This window comes from Crinia signifera, chromosome 7 (genome assembly GCF_055691185.1).
Source record: "Crinia signifera chromosome 7, ASM5569118v1, whole genome shotgun sequence".
NCBI lineage: Eukaryota > Metazoa > Chordata > Amphibia > Anura > Myobatrachidae > Crinia > Crinia signifera.
In genome coordinates this window covers 1,512,276-1,529,598 of record NC_139223.1, presented here as the reverse complement: position 1 = coordinate 1,529,598, position 17,323 = coordinate 1,512,276, and the positions used below count along the sequence as shown (strand labels likewise).

General features: G+C 54.2%; 1 protein-coding gene across 2 annotated transcripts in view; it reads right to left on the bottom strand.

Annotated features, from left to right (window-relative positions):
- Nucleotides 1-4,876: 4,876 nt before the first annotated feature.
- The window catches only part of SRCAP (Snf2 related CREBBP activator protein), a 113,678-nt gene continuing 101,231 nt past the window's right edge, over nt 4,877-17,323 (bottom strand). For both annotated transcript variants that reach the window (XM_083152197.1, XM_083152199.1), the window contains exons 30-33: nt 16,729-16,854; nt 16,427-16,588; nt 16,265-16,348; nt 4,877-7,118 (exon numbers count right to left, since the gene is read on the bottom strand). In XM_083152197.1, coding sequence (XP_083008323.1) covers nt 6,714-7,118; nt 16,265-16,348; nt 16,427-16,588; nt 16,729-16,854 — 777 coding nt within the window. In that variant the 3' untranslated portion in view covers nt 4,877-6,713. The remainder of the gene's footprint in view (nt 7,119-16,264; nt 16,349-16,426; nt 16,589-16,728; nt 16,855-17,323) is intronic.

The window sequence follows — 17,323 nt, the reverse complement described above, 5'->3', positions numbered from 1 at the left end:
GCCTGGGTAAGAGGCAAGGAGCCAGACGACTGCTGAGATGATGGCATAGGTCTCTGTGATTCTACCAGCCCATCACTCTGCCTGTCCAGAAGCTGCACCAAAGCGTTTACAGACCTGCCTAGGGCACTGGCCCACGCAGGTTCACTCTGCTCTGCCCTATGGGGTTCACTGCCCATGGGTCTCACATCAGCGCAAGTAATACATAAGCCCCCCTTGGCCATCTGCTCAGGGACAAACTTTTGTGTGCAAACATTGCACGCGCTCAGTGCACTAAGGGCTCCCTCCCCCAAAACCACAGCCTGATGCTCAGACATGATGCAAGTGAAAAATATATATATCTCAATATACACAGTGCAAACAATGTACAAGCGTTGGTACTTATGTAGTATCTGGGCTTCCGATTTAGAAATCGGATCGGATCGCATCGTATCGCATCGCATGCGACCAAATCGTATGCGATGCGATGGTCAAGATTTTTCCATAGGATTCAATGTTAAAATGGTCTGAGTCCATTTTAACATAGAATTCAATGGGAAAAAGGGGTCCTTTTCCTTTCCCCACTATCCAAGTGGGCATGGAGTTGGATATAAACCTGTGGCGAGCGTAGCGAGCCACCGAGCCCGAAGCGTGGCGAGCGTAGCGAGCCCCGCGAGGGGACACAGAATACTTTTTAAGAAATATGCGTCCCCTCACGGGGCTCGCTTCGCTCGCCACGCTTCGGGCTCGGTGGCTCGCTGCGCTCGCCACGCTATATAAAATCAACTCTATGCCCACTTGGATAGTGGGGAAATGAACAGGACCTTCTTAACATTGAATCCTATGCAAAATCGCATCGAATCGCATCGCATCGCATCTGATTGTATGCCTTAAGGTAAGGCATACAATCACAAAATCGGCAGCCCAGATACTACATAAGTACCCAAGCGTTTATACAAAGTCAATGCACCCAGTCACTTAGCTGTCTGTAGGTTTCAACTGCGGGGAAGCGATGCCCAGGAAATCCAAGTCACTCTGCCAGGATCAATTAGCCAGCTCAGCTCCGCTGCAAGCGTTCTGAAAGGCGCCAAAGTCAGAGTGAAGGAAGAGACCAAAAGTCCCTGCTGCTGCGGGGTCCGTGACCTTTTGGCGCCAACCACCCCCAGCCAGCCGCTCCTTAGGTAGGATTTCCTAGTTCCAGTGTCTCCCCCTCGAATGGGGACCACTTGGAACATGCCTGTCACAGCGCTGCTGTCCTCTCAATCAGGAGCTCAGCGTGTAAGCTCCGCATAAAATGGCCGCCGCCATCACGGAGCGCCTGTCCCCCATGATCCCCACCTAACTGTGGAGCCGGTTTCAGGCTACTCCGGAGCCCAGGCAGCCTCTTAATAGAGGCTGTAAGCGCAGCACAGGGAGACCAGACAGCGTCTCCCCTGTGCACAGAGAGCTGACAGGACGCGCTTCTGTCAGCTCCTGCTGCGCTAGCAGTGTGAGGATTCACTATGAGAATCCTCACACTGTGCCTACCTAGCAAGAGTATAATTAATAAAATAATAAAATTCCCCTAACTACTCTAATTCTTCAGCTGCTCCTGCAGCCCTTTAGAATAGCACCCACTCCAGTGGGCACCTAACACGAACTGGAGAGTCCAGGGATGCAGTAGGGGAGGAGCCTACCCTCTAAAGCTTTAGGATAGGTGCCTGGCTCCTTCGGACCCTCCTACATCCCAGTGTTGAGCTGTGTCACCAGTACCATTGAAAGAGAAATATATATATTTATATTGTGTGTATTCATAACAGTAAGTCAGCTTTGAATAAGGTATGGGGAGGGGGGCACCACCAAGTATCTTGCCTCCGGGCGACTGGAATGAACTTACGCCACTGGTGCTATGGTATATAATACAGGAAGCACTATAGCCCTATTTGAAACACAGCCCAAACTGTCTTCACCTAGCTCTAAACCCCACTGTAACTCACAGACGGGGTAGAGCTTTCAGCAGGACGGTCACCAAGAGACAAAGAATCGCCCAGCTGTAGTCTGATTGGATCTACAGCGCAATAGGGAGCCTCCAGCAGCATATTCAGCGGCGCCAAAGTACAAAGAAAATGGCCACCAGGGCTGCTTGGAGCACCACGCGGTGACTCTGACCCCGGCAGCTCCGTCTCCATTATGGCGCCAGATTTAAAAATAAATCCTCTGCTGCACCACCATTTGTGTTCCCTGGCCTCTGCCCTAACAGGGAGACAGGGTGATACTTACACTGCTGTCGGCGGTGGGGCAGGGGGAGAATCGTGGCGCGCGCCTCGTATGAGTGGTGCCCATTACAACTCCAGAGACAGTGATCTCTGTCAGCCAGGGAGCCAGGCGCAAACCATTTCAGCAGCAGCCGGCTCCCTCCGGCAGGCTCCCGCGTCGCAGGCAGATAGCAGCAGCAACTATCTGCCTGTCCTCAAATGGCAAAACTTGCTGCTTTATGCCCTAATTACAAAAAAGCCCAGGAGTGAGCCAAATGTGACCTGCTCCCTTTCGGGCACAATCTAAGACTGCCTGGAAAGGGAAGTATAAGGGGAGGAGTTGGTCACACTAAATTTTATATTTAGAGTGCCCATGCTCCCTGTGGTCGCCTTCTATTCCCCAGTGTAACTCCAGTGACACCTAGTGGATGAAGGAGAAATTTCAATAGCTTTGCTGATTGGTGCCCCGATGTCCCCTGTGGGACCCATGGACCCTGAAAAGGAAAAATCTTTGGGAGACCTGAAACTTTTGGTCAGGGTGAAACCACGCCTTTTCAAATGGTCATCTATCTCAGTTGAAGATGGAAAGACCTCCCCCTGTTTTTTTTTTTTTTGCAAAGACAGGTTGCATAACCGGTTGTTCCTCCTCTGTAATATACCAAGTTAAACAAACAGCCTCAATTAAATCCTCTAGGCCAGTGGTAGCCAACCCTAGCCCTCGAGAACTACCAACAGTTCACATTTTCCAGACAACCTAGCAGCTGCACTCATTAATCACTGACAAATTTTAAAAGATCCACAGATGGAGCTAATTAGCTCACTTGTGAGGAGACCTGCAAAACATGCACTGTTGGTAGCTCTCGAGGACTAGGGTTGGCTACCCCAGCTCTAGGCCCTGAGAAGCCACCTCTGGCTGATCCAGAAGAGACTGTGCATCAAGCTCATCAAATGCACCCTCATCTAGATCTGGCATATCCTCATCAGTGTCATCCAACTGAGGAAAAATCAGCTTTGCATGAGCCAGGGTAGGAGGAGGGGGTGCGGGGGTCCCTGGGGTTAATGCTCTAGACCTAGCTGGTGCACAGCTGTAGTCATTACTAACTGTCACATTTTAAAAAATGCTGCATTCATTCCTACTATAGATGCACAGGCTGCCTGGAAAACATGCACCGTTGGTAGATCTTGAGGACAGGTTTGGCCACCCCTGCTCTAGATAAACCCTCCACCGCAGAAGCTAAGTCCGCTTGCTGACTTTTAGCAGCATCTCTGTCCTGTCTAGAAGCTGAGATATGACTGTGTCAATACTCCTCTCCTGTCCAGTATTTCCTCTCTCAGGACATACCAGGGTGGGCTTCTCAATTATCCACAGAGTCTGTCACCAGCCATATATGGAAATACACAGTATATGTGCATGGCTAACACCTTAGGACACAGTCCTATGCTGTCCTGTCCCTACTAGCCCCGACAGACTCACAGTTCTGGATGAGTGGCCACAGCACTCAGCAAGCCATGGAGGGAGATTCTGCACCGTTGGTATCTGTATAATGGCCGCCGCCTCATGACTCATGCCGCCGCAACCTCAGGGACAGTGGTCCCAGCAGCCAGGTAATTGGAGGCAATCTGCATGCAGCTGCGACCGGACCCTCCCAACAGCTCCCTCGGTGCAGGCAGGTAGGGACAGGGTGCTACCTGCCTCTCCTCCTGCTAATCGGAGGCAAGCTGCATGCAGCTGCGACCGGGACCCTCCCAACAGCTCCCTCGGTGCAGGCAGGTAGGGAAAGGGTGCTACCTGCCTGTCCTCCTGTGGATTGCAGATCACTAAAAATAAAAAAGCCCAAGAGTGAGCAGAAATGCACCCAGCTCCCGCAGGGCACAAACTAAGACTGCCTAGGAGAGGAAGTAGAGGGGGAGGAGTTAGTCACTATTAATTATTCTTAAGTGCCCATGCTTTTATTCCCCACTGTAACTCTCCAGTGTCACCTAGTGGATGAAGGAGAAATATGTTATTTGTGCTCTCTATTATCTTTATTGCTGCTGTATTACCTCACTGAGATAGCAATGACATCAATTCAGTCACCAGCTGCAACCACAACGGAACACAACCCACCAACTGTTGCTCTGCATTCAGGAGAGAAATGGTACAACGCATATTACAGCAGACGCAACCGGAGACTTTCACGTGCGCAGGTCACCCGGCAAGCAGAATGGCGCACATCACCCGGCTAGTAGAATGGCGCACGTGCGTAGGTTACCCGGCAAGCAACATGGCGCACATCACCCGGCTAGTAGAATGGCGCACGTGCGCAGGTCACCCGGCAAGCAGAATGGCACACATCATGCAGCTAGCACAATGGCGCACATCACCCGGCAAGCAGAATGGCGCACGTGCGCAGGTCACCCGGCAAGCAGAATGGCACACATCATGCAGCAAGCAGAATGGCGCACATCACCCGGCTAGTAGAATGGCGCACGTGCGCAGGTCACCCGGCAAGCAGAATGGCGCACGTGCGCAGGTCACCCGGCAAGCAGAATGGCGCACGTGCGCAGGTCACACGGCAAGCAGAATGGCGCACATCATGCAGCTAGCAGAATGGCGCAGGTCACTTCATATTCCATTCCCCAGAACGTGGCGTAGTTCTTACAGAGGCGGCTCATAACACCAGACACACAATTTACTCAACACTTTATTTTCATGAAAGAATTACAGGAACTTCTGTAGAAACATGTCCAGAGACTAGAGGCTCTAGAACCAAAAGACCAAGGCGTACCCAGCCTCAGGTCATACCTTCGGTTACCTGTCTAATACTACAGGGCCCAACAACCCCAAATACCTGCAAGTCCACATAACACCTGATACCCCGGCAATGAAATGGAGTCACGTTCTTCGCATCCACTTTGCATAGATTGTGTTTCTCAGTAATGGGGCTGTGGCACACAGAGAACACGCAGTCGGTCCCAAAGTTTGGGGGCGATCATTCGGGCCCTTTCACCTGTTCCCCCAGTCACGTGGGATGAAACATAGCCTGCTGCTTAATGTTGCTCCTCACGTTTTGGCCTTTCTGCCTCTGTGGCTGTTAAGGAGTGGGGGGCGCGATGAGCGAGTGTTACTGGCAGGGTTAGCGGTGAGGGAACTGCGCAGAACACGTTCTGCAGGGGGACAGTGACGCTTTCTACTCCCAACGTTTTGCCTCTCGCTGGAGCTGCCATGGGGGGAGGATGAAGGAGGGCTCGGAGAACTCACACTAGGAGGCTTACGTCTCTTGTTGGAAACTTTATCTTTTACAGTCACAGAATGGGGAGAGCGTCCCCGGGGGCTAGCGGAAGTTGTGCCAGTGTTCTTTGTGATTGCAGGAGGTGTGTTGTTTGTCTGCATTCGAGTCCTGGCACTACGGGTCAAAGGGGCCCTTATAATGATCTCCTCATCTCCAGAGGAGTCATCTGTATCAGTAAGGGAAGAAGTTGGCTCCCTTGCCTCCAAGCTTTCAGACTTAGGTGGTTTTCTCTGAAGGGTCCTTGTGACCTGGGGACTGGGAGTTCTGTCTGGAGAACTGTCCAATCGGTCATTGTGAGAAATGGGACTGGAGTTCACTTTGGGCACTGCATGTAACTTTGGGGGGCGACCACGTTTCCGCTTTGGTGGGGTGACCGGCTCATCCACGCCACTGCTGCTTGTGCCCTCCCCACCCACCAAAGGAATGTTGGAAGATTCATTAGGAATGATGGCGTTCGTGGTGGGAGCAACTGAATCAACTTTTATGGGGGTGGTTTCTGTAGTGTCCAACTGAGAAACATTAGGATTAGAGTCTCTATGAAACAGAACGGAGGACATTGGGGAGGCAACAACAGGGGAAGCAACAACAGGAGAAGCTTCACGTCTTTTCGGGGGGCGGCCTCGCTTCCTTTTCTCAATAGGTGAGCTGCTTTCACTTTCTGAGATGAGCTTAAAGGAAGAGCTAGGACTGCCCGGAGTGCGCACTCTCACCGGTCCCCGCTCAGCGACTCTCCCGGGGGGAGAAGTGTCGAGCTCAGGAGAAATGTGAGAGCAAGACTCCATAGGAAACATTGGCATGTCCACAGGGACAGCAGTGGGAGACAGGTCTGATCTGGGCTTTGGAGGCCTTCCTCTCTTTCTCTTTGGTGGAGGGCTTCCTGCCTCGGAGTTCTCGGAGAGGAGATTTTGAGGGGGGCTCTGTGAACCAGGAACACTAGGACTTTTAGCTCCATTGTCTGTGATTGGTGGCTGCCCTCTTCCCCTGCTCTGGCGTCGGGGAGTGGGAAGCCGTTCCTGCAACACAGTAACAAGTCGCCCTGGCAAGCGCCTGAGCACTTTTGCTGTCGGCGAGTTGGAGTTTGCACCGGCAAGAAAAATCTCACAGTCAGCAGTAACTTTCCTCCGTGGTGTGCGTGGTGGAGCGGTCTCCTCTGGGGACATACGTGAAGGGCTATCGAGCACATTCTCTGTACTTGGCACTGACAAGTCTCCTGCTTCCATAGGAACAGCCTCTACTTCTGTGTTGGGAGCGCGGGATGAATACTTGCGTGCTCTGTAAGGGACTCTGCTGCGGCTGGTGCGGTGCTGTTCGGGGGCTCAGTGACTGGACTGGGAGCTTCCGGCTCTGGGACACTCTGTGGTGTGGGCGTCTGTGGGGCTGGATCACACACATCGTTCTGTGATGAAGATGCAGCGGCCGGAATAGGTGGGCTCTCTGTAACATCTGCATTCTCTGTTACTCTGCTTCCTCTCAGTCTCTCGCTCACACGGACACCGACACGTTCTGACGACCTGGCAGGCGTTGGAGTACGCACCCGGCGATTCCTTCTCATCTCATCCTCCCATTTCTCCTCAGTAATCTGTCCTCCCTCATCCTTAGCAAGAAACAAATCTTTCCGAGCAGCTTCCACTTGTTCCTGAAAGTGACACATCAGAGTCAGTGTTGTCGATATGGAGCAGTCACACTGCTATATAATAACGCGTCAGCGTGGCAGACGCAGAGCAGTCACACAGCTAGATAATAACGCGTCAGCGTGGCAGACGCGGAGCAGTCACACCGCTATATAATAACACGTCAGTACGCGGAGCAGTCACACCGCTATATAATAACACGTCAGTGTGGCAGACGCGGAGCAGTCACACCGCTATATAATTACACGTCAGTGTGGCAGACGCGGAGCAGTCACACAGCTATATAATAACACGTCAGCGTGGCAGACGCGGAGCAGTCACACCGCTATATAATAACACGTCAGTGTGGCAGACGCGGAGCAGTCACACAGCTATAGAATAACACGTCAGTGTGGCAGACGCGGAGCAGTCACACCGCTATATAATAACACGTCAGTACGAGGAGCAGTCACACCGCTATATAATAACACGTCAGTGTGGCAGACGCGGAGCAGTCACACCGCTATATAATAACACGTCAGCGTGGCAGACGCGGAGCAGTCACACAGCTATATAATAACACGTCAGCGTGGCAGACGCGGAGCAGTCACACCGCTATATAATAACACGTCAGTGTGGCAGACGCATAGCAGTCACACCGCTATATAATAACACATCAGCGTGGCAGACGCAGAGCAGTCACACCGCTATATAATAACACGTCAGTGTGGCAGACGCGGAGCAGTCACACCGCTATATAATAACGCGTCAGCGTGGCAGACGCGGAGCAGTCACACCGCTATATAATAACACGTCAGCGTGGCAGACGCGGAGCAGTCACACCCTATATAATAAACACGTCAGTGTGGCAGACGCGGAGCAGTCACACCGCTATATAATAACACGTCAGCGTGGAAGACGCGGAGCAGTCACACCGCTATATAATAACACGTCAGCGTGGAAGACGCGGAGCAGTCACACCGCTATATAATAACACGGCAGCGTGGCAGACGCGGAGCAGTCACACCGCTATATAATAACACGTCAGCGTGGCAGACGCGGAGCAGTCACACCGCTAGATAATAACAAATCAGTGTGGCAGACGCGGAGCAGTCACACCGCTATATAATAACACGTCAGTGTGGCAGACGCGGAGCAGTCACACCGCTAGATAATAACAAATCAGTGTGGCAGAAGGCGGAGCAGTCACACCGCTATATAATAACACGTCAGTGTGGCAGACGCGGAGCAGTCACACCGCTATATAATAACACGTCAGTGTGGCAGACGCGGAGCAGTCACACCGTTAGATAATAACACGTCAGTGCGGCAGACGCGGAGCAGTCACACCGCTATATAATAACACGTCAGTGCGGCAGACGCGGAGCAGTCACACCGCTATATAATAACACGTCAGTGCGGCAGACGCGGAGCAGTCACACCGCTATGTAATAAAGCGTCAGAGCGCGGAGCAGTCACACCGCTATATAATAACACGTCAGTACGCGGAGCAGTCACACCGCTATGTGATAACACGTCAGAGCGCGGAGCAGTCACACCGCTATGTAATAACACGTCAGAGCGCGGAGCAGTCACACCGCTATGTAATACCGCGTCAGAGCGCGGAGCAGTCACACCGCTATATAATAACTCGTCAGAGCGCGGAGCAGTCACACCGCTATGTAATAACGCGTCAGAGCGTGGAGCAGTCACACCGCTATGTAAACAACGCGTCAGAGCGCGGAGCAGTCACACCGCTATGTAACAACACGTCAGAGCGCGGAGCAGTCAAACCGCTATGTAACAACACGTCAGAGCGCGGAGCAGTCAAACCGCTATGTAATAACACGTCAGTCAGTATGGCAGGCGCGGAGCAGTCACACCGCTATGTAACAACACGTCAGAGCACGGAGCAGTCACACCGCTATGTGATAACGCGTCAGAGCGCGGAGCAGTCACACCGCTATGTAATAACACGTCAGTCAGTATGGCAGGCACGGAGCAGTCACACCGCTATGTAACAACACGTCAGAGCGCGGAGCAGTCACACCGCTATGTAACAATGCGTCAGAGCGCGGAGCAGTCACACCGCTATGTGATAACGCGTCAGAGCGCGGAGCAGTCACACCGCTATGTAACAACACGTCAGAGCACGGAGCAGTCACACCGCTATGTGATAACGCGTCAGAGCGCGGAGCAGTCACACCGCTATGTAATAACACGTCAGTCAGTATGGCAGGCACGGAGCAGTCACACCGCTATGTAACAACACGTCAGAGCGCGGAGCAGTCACACCGCTATGTAACAATGTGTCAGAGCGCGGAGCAGTCACACCGCTATGTGATAACGCGTCAGAGCGCGGAGCAGTCACACCGCTATGTAACAATGTGTCAGAGCGCGGAGCAGTCACACCGATATGTGATAACGCGTCAGAGCGCGGAGCAGTCACACCGCTATGTAATAACACGTCAGTCAGTATGGCAGGCACGGAGCAGTCACACCGCTATGTAACAACACGTCAGAGCGCGGAGCAGTCACACCGCTATGTAACAATGCGTCAGAGCGCGGAGCAGTCACACTGCTATGTGATAACGCGTCAGAGCGCGGAGCAGTCACACCGCTATGTAACAACACGTCAGAGCACGGAGCAGTCACACCGCTATGTAATAACACGTCAGTCAGTATGGCAGGCACGGAGCAGTCACACCGCTATGTAACAACACGTCAGAGCGCGGAGCAGTCACACCGCTATGTAACAACACGTCAGAGCGCGGAGCAGTCACACCGCTATGTATAACGCGTCAGAGCGCGAGCAGTCACACCGCTATGTAACAATGCGTCAGAGCGCGGAGCAGTCACACCGCTATGTGATAACGCGTCAGAGCGCGGAGCAGTCACACCGCTATGTAATAACGCGTCAGAGCGCGGAGCAGTCACACCGCTATGTAATAACGCGTCAGAGCGCGGAGCAGTCACACCGCTATGTAATAACGCGTCAGAGCGCGGAGCAGTCACACCGCTATGTAATAACACGTCAGTCAGTATGGCAGGCACGGAGCAGTCACACCGCTATGTAATAACGCGTCAGAGCGCGGAGCATTCACACCGCTATGTGATAACGCGTCAGAGCGCGGAGCAGTCCCACCGCTATGTGATAACGCGTCAGAGCGCGGAGCAGTCACACCGCTATGTGATAACGCATCAGAGCGTGGAGCAGTCACACCGCTATGTAACAACGCGTCAGAGCGCGGAGCAGTCACACCGCTATGTAACAACGCGTCAGAGCGCGGAGCAGTCACACCGCTATGTAATAACGCGTCAGAGCGCGGAGCAGTCACACCGCTATGTAATAACACGTCAGTCAGTATGGCAGGCGCGGAGCAGTCACACCGCTATGTAACAACGCGTCAGAGCGCGGAGCAGTCACACCGCTATGTGATAACGCATCAGAGCGCGGAGCAGTCACACCGCTATGTAATAACACGTCAGAGCGCGGAGCAGTCACACCGCTATGTGATAACGCGTCAGAGCGCGAGCAGTCCCACCGCTATGTGATAACGCGTCAGAGCGCGGAGCAGTCACACCGCTATGTGATAACGCATCAGAGCGCGGAGCAGTCACACCGCTATGTAACAACGCGTCAGAGCGCGGAGCAGTCCCACCGCTATGTGATAACGCGTCAGAGCGCGGAGCAGTCACACCGCTATGTGATAACGCATCAGAGCGCGGAGCAGTCACACCGCTATGTGATAACGCGTCAGAGCGCGGAGCAGTCACACCGCTATGTAATAACGCGTCAGAGCGCGGAGCAGTCACACCGCTATGTAATAACACGTCAGTCAGTATGGCAGGCGCGGAGCAGTCACACCGCTATGTAACAACGCGTCAGAGCGCGGAGCAGTCACACCGCTATGTGATAACGCATCAGAGCGCGGAGCAGTCACACCGCTATGTAATAACACGTCAGTCAGTATGGCAGGCGCGGAGCAGTCACACCGCTATGTAACAACACGTCAGAGCACGGAGCAGTCACACCGCTATGTAATAACACGTCAGTCAGTATGGCAGGCACGGAGCAGTCACACCGCTATGTAACAACACGTCAGAGCGCGGAGCAGTCACACCGCTATGTAACAACACGTCAGAGCGCGGAGCAGTCACACCGCTATGTGATAACGCGTCAGAGCGCGGAGCAGTCACACCGCTATGTAACAATGCGTCAGAGCGCGGAGCAGTCACACCGCTATGTGATAACGCGTCAGAGCGCGGAGCAGTCACACCGCTATGTAATAACGCGTCAGAGCGCGGAGCAGTCACACCGCTATGTAATAACGCGTCAGAGCGCGGAGCAGTCACACCGCTATGTAATAACGCGTCAGAGCGCGGAGCAGTCACACCGCTATGTAATAACACGTCAGTCAGTATGGCAGGCACGGAGCAGTCACACCGCTATGTAATAACGCGTCAGAGCGCGGAGCATTCACACCGCTATGTGATAACGCGTCAGAGCGCGGAGCAGTCCCACCGCTATGTGATAACGCGTCAGAGCGCGGAGCAGTCACACCGCTATGTGATAACGCATCAGAGCGTGGAGCAGTCACACCGCTATGTAACAACGCGTCAGAGCGCGGAGCAGTCACACCGCTATGTAACAACGCGTCAGAGCGCGGAGCAGTCACACCGCTATGTAATAACGCGTCAGAGCGCGGAGCAGTCACACCGCTATGTAATAACACGTCAGTCAGTATGGCAGGCGCGGAGCAGTCACACCGCTATGTAACAACGCGTCAGAGCGCGGAGCAGTCACACCGCTATGTGATAACGCATCAGAGCGCGGAGCAGTCACACCGCTATGTAATAACACGTCAGAGCGCGGAGCAGTCACACCGCTATGTGATAACGCGTCAGAGCGCGGAGCAGTCCCACCGCTATGTGATAACGCGTCAGAGCGCGGAGCAGTCACACCGCTATGTGATAACGCATCAGAGCGTGGAGCAGTCACACCGCTATGTAACAACGCGTCAGAGCGCGGAGCAGTCACACCGCTATGTGATAACGCGTCAGAGCGCGGAGCAGTCACACCGCTATGTAATAACGCGTCAGAGCGCGGAGCAGTCACACCGCTATGTAATAACACGTCAGTCAGTATGGCAGGCGCGGAGCAGTCACACCGCTATGTAACAACGCGTCAGAGCGCGGAGCAGTCACACCGCTATGTGATAACGCATCAGAGCGCGGAGCAGTCACACCGCTATGTAATAACACGTCAGTCAGTATGGCAGGCGCGGAGCAGTCACACCGCTATGTAACAACGCGTCAGAGCGCGGAGCAGTCACACCGCTATGTGATAACGCATCAGAGCGCGGAGCAGTCACACCGCTATCTGATAACGCGTCAGAGCGCGGAGCAGTCACACCGCTATGTGATAACGCGTCAGAGCGCGGAGCAGTCACACCGCTATGTAATAACGCGTCGGAGCGCGGAGCAGTCACACCGCTATGTAATAACACGTCAGTCAGTATGGCAGGCGCGGAGCAGTCACACCGCTATGTAACAACGCATCAGAGCGCGGAGCAGTCACACCGCTATCTGATAACGCGTCAGAGCGCGGAGCAGTCACACCGCTATGTGATAACGTGTCAGAGCGCGGAGCAGTCACACCGCTATGTGATAACGCGTCAGAGCGCGGAGCAGTCACACCGCTATGTAATAACACGTCAGTCAGTATGGCAGGCGCGGAGCAGTCACACCACTATGTAACAACACGTCAGAGCGCGGAGCAGTCACACCGCTATGTAACAACACGTCAGAGCGCGGAGCAGTCACACCGCTACGTAATAACGCGTCAGAGCGCGGAGCAGTCACACCACTATGTAACAACACGTCAGAGCGCGGAGCAGTCACACCGCTATGTAACAACACGTCAGAGCGCGGAGCAGTCACACCGCTACGTAATAACGCGTCAGAGCGCGGAGCAGTCACACCGCTATGTGATAACGCGTCAGAGCGCGGAGCAGTCACACCGCTATGTGATAACACGTCAGAGCGCGGAGCAGTCACACCGCTATGTGATAACGCGTCAGAGCGCGGAGCAGTCACACCGCTATGTGATAACACGTCAGAGCGCGGAGCAGTCACACCGCTATGTAATAACGCGTCAGAGCGCGGAGCAGTCACACCGCTATGTGATAACGCGTCAGAGCGCGGAGCAGTCACACCGCTATCTGATAACGCGTCAGAGCGCGGAGCAGTCACACCGCTATGTGATAACGTGTCAGAGCGCGGAGCAGTCACACCGCTATGTGATAACGCGTCAGAGCGCGGAGCAGTCACACCGCTATGTAATAACACGTCAGTCAGTATGGCAGGCGCGGAGCAGTCACACCACTATGTAACAACACGTCAGAGCGCGGAGCAGTCACACCGCTATGTAACAACACGTCAGAGCGCGGAGCAGTCACACCGCTATGTAACAACGCGTCAGAGCACGGAGCAGTCACACCGCTATGTAACAACGCGTCAGAGCGCGGAGCAGTCACACCGCTATGTAACAACGCGTCAGAGCGCGGAGCAGTCACACCGCTATGTAACAACGCGTCAGAGCGCGGAGCAGTCACACCGCTATGTAACAACGCGTCAGAGCGCGGAGCAGTCACACCGCTATGTGACAACACGTCAGAGCGCGGAGCAGTCACACCGCTATGTGATAACGCGTCAGAGCGCGGAGCAGTCACACCGCTATGTGATAACGCGTCAGAGCGCGGAGCAGTCACACCGCTATGTGATAACGCGTCAGAGCGCGGAGCAGTCACACCGCTATGTGATAACGCGTCAGAGCGCGGAGCAGTCACACCGCTATGTGATAACGCGTCAGAGCGCGGAGCAGTCACACCGCTATGTGATAACGCGTCAGAGCGCGGAGCAGTCACACCGCTATGTAACAACACGTCAGAGCGCGGAGCAGTCACACCGCTATGTAATAACGCGTCAGAGCGCGGAGCAGTCACACCGCTATGTGATAACACGTCAGAGCGCGGAGCAGTCACACCGCTATGTAATAACGCGTCAGAGCGCGGAGCAGTCACACCGCTATGTAACAACGCGTCAGAGCGCGGAGCAGTCACACCGCTATGTAACAACGCGTCAGAGCGCGGAGCAGTCACACCGCTATGTAACAACACGTCAGAGCGCGGAGCAGTCACACCGCTATGTGATAACACGTCAGAGCGCGGAGCAGTCACACCGCTATGTGATAACGCGTCAGAGCGCGGAGCAGTCACACCGCTATGTGATAACGCGTCAGAGCGCGGAGCAGTCACACCGCTATGTGATAACGCGTCAGAGCGCGGAGCAGTCACACCGCTATGTGATAACGCGTCAGAGCGCGGAGCAGTCACACCGCTATGTGATAACGCGTCAGAGCGCGGAGCAGTCACACCGCTATGTGATAACGCGTCAGAGCGCGGAGCAGTCACACCGCTATGTGATAACGCGTCAGAGCGCGGAGCAGTCACACCGCTATGTGATAACGCGTCAGAGCACGGAGCAGTCACACCGCTATGTGATAACGCGTCAGAGCGCGGAGCAGTCACACCGCTATGTAATAACGCATCAGAGCGCGGAGCAGTCACACCGCTATGTGATAACGCGTCAGAGCGCGGAGCAGTCACACCGCTATGTGATAACGCGTCAGAGCGCGGAGCAGTCACACCGCTATGTAACAACGCGTCAGAGCACGGAGCAGTCACACCGCTATGTAATAACGCGTCAGAGCGCGGAGCAGTCACACCGCTATGTAATAACGCGTCAGAGCGCGGAGCAGTCACACCGCTATGTAATAACGCGTCAGAGCGCGGAGCAGTCACACCGCTATGTGATAACACGTCAGAGCGCGGAGCAGTCACACCGCTATGTAATAACGCGTCAGAGCGCGGAGCAGTCACACCGCTATGTAATAACACGTCAGAGCGCGGAGCAGTCACACCGCTATGTGATAACACGTCAGAGCGCGGAGCAGTCACACCGCTATGTGATAACGCGTCAGAGCGCAGAGCAGTCACACCGCTATGTAATAACGCGTCAGAGCGCGGAGCAGTCACACCGCTATGTGATAACGCGTCAGCGCGGAGCAGTCACACCGCTATGTGATAACGCGTCAGAGCGCGGAGCAGTCACACCGCTATGTGATAACGCGTCAGAGCACGGAGCAGTCACACCGCTATGTGATAACACGTCAGAGCGCGGAGCAGTCACACCGCTATGTGATAACGCATCAGAGCGCGGAGCAGTCACACCGCTATGTGATAACACGTCAGAGCGCGGAGCAGTCACACCGCTATGTAACAACGCGTCAGAGCGCGGAGCAGTCACACCGCTATGTGATAACGCGTCAGAGCGCGGAGCAGTCACACCGCTATGTAATAACGCGTCAGAGCGCGGAGCAGTCACACCGCTATGTGACAACGCGTCAGAGCGCGGAGCAGTCACACCGCTATGTGATAACACGTCAGAGCGCGGAGCAGTCACACCGCTATGTGATAACGCATCAGAGCGCGGAGCAGTCACACCGCTATGTAATAACGCGTCAGAGCGCGGAGCAGTCACACCGCTATGTAATAACACGTCAGAGCGCGGAGCAGTCACACCGCTATGTAACAACGCGTCAGAGCGCGGAGCAGTCACACCGCTATGTGATAACGCGTCAGAGCGCGGAGCAGTCACACCGCTATGTGATAACGCGTCAGAGCGCGGAGCAGTCACACCGCTATGTGATAACACGTCAGAGCGCGGAGCAGTCACACCGCTATGTGATAACACGTCAGAGCGCGGAGCAGTCACACCGTTATGTGATAACACGTCAGAGCGCGGAGCAGTCACACCGCTATGTGATAACGCGTCAGCGCGGAGCAGTCACACCGCTATGTGATAACGCGTCAGAGCGCGGAGCAGTCACACCGCTATGTGATAACGTGTCAGAGCGCGGAGCAGTCACACCGCTATGTGATAACGCGTCAGAGCGCGGAGCAGTCACACCGCTATGTGATAACACGTCAGAGCGCGGAGCAGTCACACCGCTATGTGATAACGCGTCAGAGCGCGGAGCAGTCACACCGCTATGTGATAACACGTCAGCGCGCGGAGCAGTCACATAATAATACATGCTTTGTATTACCTCAGCCTGTTTCAGTTCTTCTTTGCTGACTTCTTCTAAGGAAGCCTCCAGGTAATACATTGCGTATCGCTCGATAGGAGTCAGCTACGGAGACATCAGTGTGTTAGCACCATTACAGCGTCATCACCCAGCACAGCCCCAGTCACCCACAGGACACGTTACCTGCTCCACCAAAGCAGAGATCTCCTGCTCTGCCCGACTCTGTTCCTCCTCCTCGGCCTCCAAAGGAATATTCTCATTAAACTCTGCCAGGTCTGCCACCTGCTCTGCACGGACCAGCGAGGCGGCCAGTGTGTCCTCCTCATCTTCTGCCCCACACAGAGCCTGCCCAGAACAAGCACATACGACACGTCAGGTTAATACTCCCATGCCACATGGAAAAAGCCACCACAGACCGATCCACCAGCTTCACCCCCCCCCCCCCCCAGCTACACAACCTGAGCATGGGACTATAACTGATGTACCTGTTCCAGAATCTGAGCTTGTCCCGTGCTGTTCGTGTCTTCTGAGCTGGGATCTGGGGAAGCCACGCGCGTATCTGCATCTTTTCGGGTTATGTCTTCCATGTCAAACAACTCCCTGATTGTGTGCTGAGAGAGAGGTGAATGTCTCCATTAGCTGTTGCATTTAACCACATTCATGACCACTTGGGGTTTGTTATGTGCTGTAAATTACCAAAGTAATGCTGAGGGTAACAAATGACAATGAAACGCGCCAGAACCATAAGTCCGGTGTGCTATAATGACAGGGGAACATTACTAATGACATATTAGCTGCTGAGGATCCTCTCACAGGCCCAAACATTCCTCGGTTACACATGTACAAGGCCGCGGCAGTCTCCATGCGCTATTTATTCTTCAAGTCACGTCAGGGACCACAGGCTTAACACTGGGTAGTTAAGTGGGAGAGAGACCACCAGCACCTAAGAGGTTAAACTTCTTCTGCCTCCCAGGCAAGTTTTTTGGTGCTTGCAGGAGCCAATATGCGCATTAATTCTTACACTGACTGGTGTCGGTGACAGGGCAGCAGCGCATGGGGACTATCAGACTCCAGCACTGC